This window comes from Camelus ferus, chromosome 21 (assembly GCF_009834535.1).
Source record: "Camelus ferus isolate YT-003-E chromosome 21, BCGSAC_Cfer_1.0, whole genome shotgun sequence".
NCBI lineage: Eukaryota > Metazoa > Chordata > Mammalia > Artiodactyla > Camelidae > Camelus > Camelus ferus.
Genome location: NC_045716.1, coordinates 19,184,106 through 19,194,295, shown reverse-complemented (window position 1 = coordinate 19,194,295; position 10,190 = coordinate 19,184,106). Strand labels below are relative to the sequence as shown.

General features: G+C 39.1%; 1 protein-coding gene across 1 annotated transcript; it reads right to left on the bottom strand.

Moving 5' to 3' along the window:
- Positions 1-4,275: 4,275 nt before the first annotated feature.
- On the bottom strand, positions 4,276-5,238 carry LOC102518982 (olfactory receptor 10J5). The gene has a single exon (XM_006178267.2). It carries the CDS (start codon positions 5,236-5,238, stop codon positions 4,276-4,278), a length of 963 nt encoding a protein of 320 aa, XP_006178329.2.
- Positions 5,239-10,190: the final 4,952 nt, after the last annotated feature.

Sequence of the window (10,190 nt, the reverse complement as noted above, 5' to 3'; positions counted from 1 at the left end):
GAGCTGGGCCCTTGACAGCTGGCACAACGTTAGGCTTTGTCAGTACAGGGCACTGTAGACACACTGCAGGAAGAAGGGACTTCTCCTCCTAGTTCCATTGTGCTCTACTTGGTGGTTTTCTTCAGCACGAATTCGCTGCACCATCACCAAGCTTCTCCAACACAGGCAGCTTCTCCAGCATCTAGCTCTGCAGTGCATGGCAACCAACACCACCCAGAAATAAGCACTTTTCCTCAGGATCCTTCTTTGAATAGTAGTGTCTCCAGCAACACACCATCCTCAGAATAGCTTTCCCCAGCCCACCAGAGGGCAGATTTCTGGCAAATTCTAAAGTGTAGATTTCCACCAAGTTCTCCCAGCATGGCAACTGCAATGTCTCTGTCACATAGTGGGTCAATGCTGTGCCCTCTCCAATAAGGTCTGGATCTTAGCTCTTATACAGCAAAGGGTGTCTCTTCCTTGGGTGCTTGTCAGGTTTTTAACATTTATCTTTATTAAATTTCCCTGAATGCACAAGTGAGGTTTCTGAATCAGAGAAGACTTCTTACTATGCTCACCACACAATCAACAGTCAGAACAGCACTGGATCATTAGTCTCTCTACATTGGCAGCCCTGTGGAGTGATGTGATAAGAGCCAGATGGAAAATATATCCTACACAAGTGGCAGGATTACTCTGTATGCAAGAAATGGAGAAATAAATGTCCTTCATTTATACAGGGGAAAGAGATTATTTTTCTCCCTCTCATCTTTGGAGACAGGATGCAAAGGATCCTTACTCTAATCCTTTGTTATGTAAATAAATCTCTCCAGGAAGAAGATAAATAGACTGTGGCTTTTACAACCTAGAAATTTCATGGCTCCAGGCTCCGCCCCTTTTGAAATGTAAACAAGCAGAGACATAATGCTCTAACTTATGTGTCTTACCAAAAATGTAGCCATTTGGCTCTTAGGGAGATAAGAGAAGCTTTATTGTATGCAAGCAATTAGCTCTACCATTAGACAAACAAATGGCTTCAGATCTAAACCTCATTGTACGTAAAAGTAAAGTGTTCCCAGGGGAAAGGAAAGCAAACCTTCTATTCTGATAGTGTACGCATTTCCATGGCTCAGGAAACTATAGGATCACTAAAAATTCCAGGGAAAATTTGTTTTCCACCAATATGCTATCTTAGCCCTAGGGATAGTAGCTGTTCCCTATATCTGCTATTTGTATATTCGTTAGAATTATCTTACCTAATTGCTATCCGCTATCTCATTGCTCCAGTTCCTTCTTGTAGTTAATAACTCTTTATATTAAACTCCCTATTCAAATTACTGTGTGGCATCTGTCTTCTAATTAGACCTTAACTGATACAGAATTAGAACTTACCCTCTCATTCTTAAAAAGGCATCTAAAGTACTACTTTCTGTTCAACAGATCCAATTTGCACAAAATCATCAATGTAGTTAGTGAGTGTGATGTTTTATGAAATGTCAAGACAAGATTTCTGTGGTCTATATTATGATAGGGAACAGCAGAACTGCCACAGCTCTAAAGCAAGACTGGAAATACACTACTGGCCCTGCCAGGTAAAAGCAACTGCTTCTGGCTGTCCTTAAAATTTGTAAGGAGACAAGATAGCCAGGTCAATAGCTACTTCCCAAATGCCATGTACTATGTTGATTTCCTCCAGAAGAACTACATCTGGGGCAGCGATGGCCATTGGTGTCATAAGCTGATTAAGTTTACAACAGCCCATGGTCATTCCCTAATGTACATCTGACTTCTTCACAGGCCAAACAGGAGAAATTGAACAGGGATGTGATGCGTATTATCACCCCTGCTTCTCTCAAGTCTCGTATGGTGCCATTCACCTGTACACTTCCCACAGTAATGGGATATTGCTTCTCATTTACTACCTTGGTAGGGAGAAGAAGTTCTAAGGACTTCCATTTAATATTTCCTTCCATAATGGTCTGCATGTCAGAGAGTCACTGTGGGGGATTCTACCCATTGCTGAGCATGTCTATTCTAATTTTACATTAGAGAACTGAGGAAATAACCACCAGATGGGTCCCTGAACCAACTGACCCACTGTGTGTCAGACCTGAGCTAACACTACATCTATCATCCAACTCAAGTCAACACAGCAAAGCATCAGTGTCTATCAGCAGTTTCCAAACCTAGGTCAATTCAGACCAAGAGCCCCTTGATTGAAAGGAGGGCCAAGTCTCCTTGAAGAAGTGCCCGGCATCATTAATACAAATATACACTGTAAATCTTCCACCAAACCTTCTCCTAAAAGGATCTGTACCCATATACCAGAGCGACTTCACTGAAGAATAGACAATACCCAGACTTTTTAAGTATTACTTGACATTGGCCCCAAATTCATGCTAATATCTTGGGACTGCAAAAAAGAATCTCACTGTGGGGTCTATCAAAGTGAAGGCCTAAGGGGTCAGCTGGATAAAACGGCATGTGCTGTAGATGACAGCCTCTTTCCCCAGCTATCTACCCAGGTTCCCATGAATAAAATGGCCATGTTAGTAGAGATGGAGACTACACCTGGGCTCAACAGTATGGATTTCCCCTTACCAAAGCTGACCTGGATAACATCATTGTTGAGCATCTAATCTGCCAAAAGCAGCAACCAATAATAACTCTTAAATATGGCATCACTCTTTGTTAAGCACCAGCCGGGTGGCAGGTTGACTATATTGAACCTCTTTCATCACGGAAGGGGCAGAAATCTGTCTTTGCTGGAATAGACATATTCTGAAAGTGGATTTGCTATCCCTACCCATAATGCTTCTTTCTGCCAGTACTACCATCTGTGGACACTCAGAATACCTTAACCACCATTATGGCATCCTCCACAGCACTGCGTCTAGTCAAGGAACTCATTTCACAATAAAGGAAGTACAGCAATGGACTTGACGTCTATGGAATTAACTAGTGTTACCATGTATTACATCATCCAGAAATAGCTGATGCATTGGAAAGATGAATGGCTCACTATTTGACTCAGTTACTCCACCAGCTGAGAGAGATCTTAAAATGACAGAGTTGTGTTTAAAATTAAACAGTGTATGTTTTGAATCAGACAGTTCTATAGCCAGAATTCATGGGTCCAGGAGATGAGGGGTGGAAGTGGTAGCAGTTTCTTTTACTCCCATTTCACCTAATAACTCACTTGCAGAATTTTTCTTCCTCTCCCAGCATCCCTGAGCTCCACTGGTCTTAATCCCCATTGGCAAAATATTTCTAACCAGGGAATGCAGCAAAAAAAAAAAAAATTTAATTACAAGATGAGAATGCCACCTGGCTATTTGTGGCCTCACATGTCACTGAACCAACAGTAACTCCCTGTTGCAATTAATCCTTTACATTAAATTTTCAGCTGTGTGATTTCTGTCTCCTGAAGGCACTGTGACTGGTATATGTTTTACACAAAGCAGTCAAACTATTATTTTCTAAGCACTGAATCTCACAAGTCTTAATACCTACATTCACACTTGTGCACAAAATTTAGTAAATAATTGCATAAAGTTCAAAATCCTTTTGAAGCCCATCCAAGCACTCCTTAAGACACTATGAACCTCAGGTTGAGACACCTCTTCCAAACAAGATTCTTTATAAAGAGTGCATTTGTATAAAAGTGCAGTTACAGAGAACAGCCACCAATACATTCTCCCCCAGCTTGGCCTCTGGGGAACAACAGAGACGTTTGCCTTGATTGCAAAGAAGAAAGGGATACACATAGAAATAAATATTAGCTAAGGAGCTAACATGGCTGGATAATGAAATAAGTGACCCTTTTTTGCCAAAGCTGTTCATTTTCCAATCAGCAAGAATTAAGAAAACTCTTTTTGAGATGACTATCACAGAGCACGTGATTTAACTCCTGAGAATGAAAGCCAAACTCAGCCTGTCTGCTGCTTGACTTCCTGAGATCCCTTTCCACATCTGTTCCAACTGCCTCTTCTCCACATCTCCTCATCAGACCAGGTCAAGGATTTGACCATCTCAGAGGAGCCTCGTAAAATGTGGGCCAAAAGAGGTTTCAAATCACAAATCCTCAGACATAGAAACAAGTAGTCTTAATCTAGCTTGTACTGATTCTTGTATCTGGTAACAAAATTCACCAGAGCAGAAACCTTGCTTTCTGCCTTGTCCCTAAATTAAGAAAAAGAAAAGCATTTCTACTCTTTGACTCTATTCTTGACAAACACTGTTATTTGATGAACTTGTGTACTGTATCGTGCTTGTAGGTAGGCACACTACACTGGGCTAAAGGTCTCCTGAAAAAATGATCCCATCTGTTAAAAAGTGTTTCTGCCCTACCGCTCTGCGTAGGGCATCCTTGACTTCCTTGTTCCTCACAGTGTAAATGACAGGGTTCAGCATGGGCGTGATGATGGTGTAGGTCACAGAGATAAGAAGATCTTTCTCTACTGAGTTTTCTGACTTGGGCTTGAGGTAGGCGATGGAGGCACAGCCATAGTGGACGATGACCACAGTGAGGTAGGAAGCACAGGTGGCAAAGGCCTTCTTCCGGCCCTTGGCTGAGGGTATCTTAAGGATGGAGGAGATAATGAGGACGTAGGAGAAGAAGATCAGGCCCACAGGCACAAAAATCACAAATGAACTTACACCATAATTGATGATCTCGCTGACAGTGGTATCAATGCAAGAAAGTTTCATGACTGGGTAAATGTCACAGAAGAAGTGGTCCACCACTGTGCCACAGAAGGGCAAACTGAACATGGCCGTTACATGGAGAACTGCCATAACCAGCCCAGTGCCAAAGGACCCACACATTAACCTGGCACACATTCCTCTGTTCATGATGACTGTGTATCTCAGGGGCTTGCAGATGGCCACATAGTGGTCACAGCCCATTGCTGTCAGCAAGAAGCAGTTATTAGTGGCCAAGGTAATGAAAAAGAACATCTGGGTCGCACAGCCTGACAAGGAGATAGGATGGCTATGAAAAATGAGACTGGAAAGCATTCGTGGGACAATGACCAGTGTGTACACTGTCTCTGAACTAGCTAGCATGCTTAGGAAGAAGTACATGGGTGTGTGGAGATGACGGTCAATGCAGATGATAGTCACAATGATGATGTTCTCAATCAAAGTGAAAATGTAGATGGTGAGGAAAACCACAAAGAGGGTTATCTGGTGCTTTCCAAAGATAGAGAATCCCAGGAAGATGAATTCCACCACTTCTGTGAAGTTCTTTCTTTGCATTCTGCTATATCAGTGTCTGAAAACAATAAAGGGAGTCATTAAAGGAAAACTTCCCAACAGCAATTGGAGTGTACAACAAGGGACAATGATACAGCTATCACTGAACTGAGTGAGCCCAACTTCCCTCTTTATGACCAGCAAGCTCAGTGCAAATGGCCCTTGCACATTGAGAGAAAACTAGTTCTGCCTCTTTGGGACTTCCACATATGAACATTCTCACTATGGAGCAAACTCATGTCCTCTGCAAGAAGAAGACTTCTGAGCAAATGCTCACCTCATATACATCATACTGACGTTAGGAAGGGGAAGAGAGTAGCTAGGAAAAAATTGCCCTGTGATCCAATTAGTAATGACTATCTACTATTTAAACTCTATTAACAAGGGGCTTACTAATAAGGTGCATGTCAAGAAAAAAGATAAATATGAGAGCTTCAAGGGGCAATGATACAGCAGAAGGAAGTAGTCAAAGAAGAACACTGAGAAGTGGTCACTGGATTTGGTGACAGGGTCACCAAGAACGCTTACACAGTGTTTCCACTGAACTCTGAATCTAGACACCTCATTTCAAAGAGATAATATGGTCCAAACACATCATCCATACCCTCAAAGAACAACTACAGAAAAACTTCTGCTGTGATCACTCCACTGAAATTGTTCACTCATGTACCACCACAGTAATCTTTTTAGCTGATTCCAGTAGTCCTTTTAAGAAGTGAAGTCAGGAAGAGAGAACAGTAATTGAGAGAACATTGTTTAGTTTCCACTATAATAGGAAAGAGTGGTCTGGACAAGGGAATGTAAGCACCAGAGTTGAGAAAAGAGGAGGAAGGAGTCTGCCAGCTACTTGGAGCTGGACTAGCTTACTGATTTTTTACAATCTGGTGAACACAGAATTTGATATAATTATAAGAAATAGAATATACTAGACCCCTCTGTCAAAAAGCAAGAAAGGATACGCAACCTGTGTGCAGAGCATAAATCTGATTCTGTGGTTCTCCACAGGGACCAGTTCCATTGTTCTTTTTTCATGTTCAGAATTACTGAAATGGACTTCCTCTCCCATCCCTCATAATTCCCTGAAAATTGGCTTCATTATGGTCACTCCCACAAAACTCTTCTCTCAAATGTCACCAGAAAAGTCTTCAGTGCTAAAACTGTCAGACTGAGCTTTTCTCTCTTTCTTTTGTCCTTCTCTGATTCATTTTACACTTTTGAAAACCCTGCCTCCTGGAAATATTCTGACCTTGGTTTCCATGACATCACACTATTTTTCTCTCTTGTCAGCACTCATTGAGTTTTCTCTCATGAATCTTCTCATTTCAACTATAACATAATTGTAAATATTGTCCTCTGGTCAATCCTTGGCCCTTGCTTTTTTTTTTTTCTCTTCACACTCCCCTTCTCATCTTTTTCAGTTATAATTTTTATGTTAATTGCTTTCAAATCTCTATTTCTATCATTAATCTTTTCCCCCAAGTCTATGACATAATCTTCCTCTGGACTTTTCTACTTGTGGGTCTTGTCAACCTAATAAATTTTGTATTTTCAAAAGCAAACTCACCATCTACCTTCTTACATTTGGAAAAGGCTCTCCATCTCACCTTTTCTGTCTTTCTCAATGACCTAACCATTATTCCAGTCAATCAAGGACAGCTTTTTGGAGTCACATCTACTTTAACATCACATTCAGAGGGACTTCTTCCTTAAATAACACCTCATGTCTGTCCCAATTTCAGAATTCATGATGATCCAAATAAGACTAGGGTACCAAATCATCTAGTCAAGATAATAAAATATATTCCCATTCAAAAATTTATATGGAAATGCAAAGTCCCAAGAATGTCAAAGCAATTTTGAAAAAACAGAAACAAAAACAAAGTTAAAGAACTTACACTACTGCATTTGAAGACTACAGTAATCAAGGTTGCCTGGTACTGGTGTAAGGATAGACATAAAGCTCAATGGAACAAAATACAGAGTCTAAAAATGATCCACACATATATGATCAACTGATTTTTTTTAGAAAGTTCTGAAGTATCTCAATAACAGTATTTTCAACAAATGTTGCTGGAACAACTGGATTATGTATACAGAAAAAAATAAACCTCAAACCTTACCTCATGCCAGACACAAAAAATAACTCAAAATGAATCAAAGACAAATATAAAAGCTAAAACTAAAAATTCTAGACAAAAAGATGTGATAAAATCTTGATGTCCTTGGAAAGAGCAAAGTTCCTAGATACAAAACAAAAAGCATGAATGGTAAAAGTACAAAATCACAAACTGAACTTCATCAAAATTAAAACTTCTATTCTTCAAAAGATATTGTTAGAAAAATGAAAAGCCACAGATCGGGAGAAAATATTCACAGTACATATATCTAAACTTGTATTCAGAATATATAAAGAACTTTTATAGCACAATACTAAGGCACACTTTTTTAAACTGGAAAAATATTTGAACAGAAATTTTATAAAAGGGGATATACAAATGGTCGATACATACATGAAAGGATGATCAACATCATTGTATCATTAGTCATCAGAGAAATATAAAATAGCACCATGAGATACCACAACACACCCGCCCAAATGGCTAAAATTAAAAATTTGACAGCACCAAATACGAGCAGGGACGTGAAGAAACTGAAACTCTTAAACACTGATGGTGGTAATGTAAAATGATATAACCAATTTATAAAACGGTGTGGGAGATTTTAAGAAAGGTAAACATATACTTAACCCCATGACTCAATATTTTTCCCAAGTATTTACACAAGAGAAATTAAAACATGTCCACACAGGGAGTGTACATGAATGTTCCTAGCAGCTTTACTCCTAAAAGCCAAAAACTGGAAACAACTTGAATGCTCATGATGGATCCATACAATGAAATACCACTCAGCAATAAAAGGTGCAAATTACTAATACAAATAACATGACTGATTCTTGAAAACATCATACTGAATCAAAGACGGTAGGTACAAAAGAGTACATTCGTGTGATTCTATTATATGACACTCTACAAAATACAGCTTGAGTCTGTACTGCTAAAACCCACAAGCAGTGGTTGCCAGAATTGTAAGGTAATTGACTACAAAAGAATATGAGGGAACTTCCTGGGACGAAGGAAATGTTCTTGATTATGATGACCATTATACAGGTATATAAACTTGTCAAAATTCACCAAAATATATACTTAAATTGGTGCATTTTGCTATATTATTGGCAATGCATGGTATTTATCATATTGTTTAATATCACATAGTACAATATTGTGTAATGTATTAAACCTCAAAGTTGATTTTTAAAAAGATTCTCATAAGAAACATGGGAATTGGCTGGGGCTTGGAAAATCTGGAATCTGATTTGGAATCTGTCAATTTCAACACGCGGTCTTGGGCAAACCACTTAAAATTATTCTTGCTATGAATCTAATAGGAAGAAGCAATACAAGAATTTTTTGAAAGTCAACAAAAACAGTGAAGAAAACATAGTGTGAGATAATGAAAGATGAGAGAGACATAAATGTATCTGTAGATTATCCTCTTGGGAAAGTAAGAACACTGAAATAGAATAATGAAAAGATAGTATAGTTAATGTTTTAGTCATGAATATTATATTCAAAATAAAAGGAAAAATTTGAAGATGCAAAAAGAATTGCATTTATAGGGAAAAACTATTACAGAATTTATTGATACTTAATCACAAATTGTATATATGTTATTTAATCCTGAGTAAACTTGTTGGGGAAAAATAAAGAATTTAAAATATGCAGTTTAGGCCAATCTCCTGAAAATTGATACTTACATGTGAATTACTCTTACAGAAAAAGAAACAAACAAAACTCTATGGCCCCTTCTCCAGAGACCTTGAAACATAAATTCCAAGATGCCAGGAATGGATACAGTGACTTCTTTAAAAATCTGTGATTATTATAGCTACCTGAAGAAGCCAGAGAAAGAAAAACACTGGATCATCATAAGATGGAAAAGAATCTGCCAGGCTGTGCTTTCAGGACATGAGCTCAGTTGGCATATCTTTGCAGTTTCCCATTCCAGAACTTCAGATCCTGTCCCAAAATGGATGCAGGAGCAAGTGGGACTAGAGCCTGCTTAAGCTAAGAAGGACATATGGTTATCTCCAACATCTTGAAAATCTAATCTGAAAGCATCTACAAAAACCAAACAGACCCTTGGTGTTTCAAGGATATGTGATCTTACAATCACTTACTCTCTCTCTAGATAGGACTGTAGCCTAGAGAAAGAGTGGCCCATGACATGCACATTGGCCCTGAAAGCTCTGTCTGTAGAAGGAGGAGAAGGAGTATCTGTAAATTCAGACATCAAGAGAGGAATCTCCAAGGAAAAGCCAAGTTGACTAGCTCTGCTCTCCTGGGTCTCTTTTCCTCAAAACTTCCTGAGTATCTCAGGGGAACCAGTAGAGTGAGATTCTAGACAGGTGTCAAGGGAGCTTATTAAAAATGGGACTTCTTTACTTTTCTTAGTGATTGGTGCTTTGTGATTCCTGAAGCCATCTTCTCATCTCAGATGGCTTCTGTATCCCTATCCTTAACTTTAGAAGATGGGCGATTAGTCTCTGTAGTGTTTCCCAGAAAGGACATGTATATAAGCAAATGTTAGTATTTCCCAAGGATATTCATTTGTTAATAAATTCCATTTTAAGGGGATAGATTTTCTCAGTAAATCATAGCCTGAGTATTAGTAGTTAGATTCCTTCTGGGAGACTTTCCAATGAGTATGTCATGTTCCTGGAATCTGGAGTTCCCTATCTTTGCCCAAAGCCTACTCCTCTTGACTAATGCAAGTCCCTTTCCCCTGAATATCCTCAAGATTCTTCTTAGACTCTAGCAAATGTTTTAATTTTTCCATTTGATCTATGCTTATTCTTCTCTTCCCTACATGCAAGTTATGGAATGGTATAAAGGCTT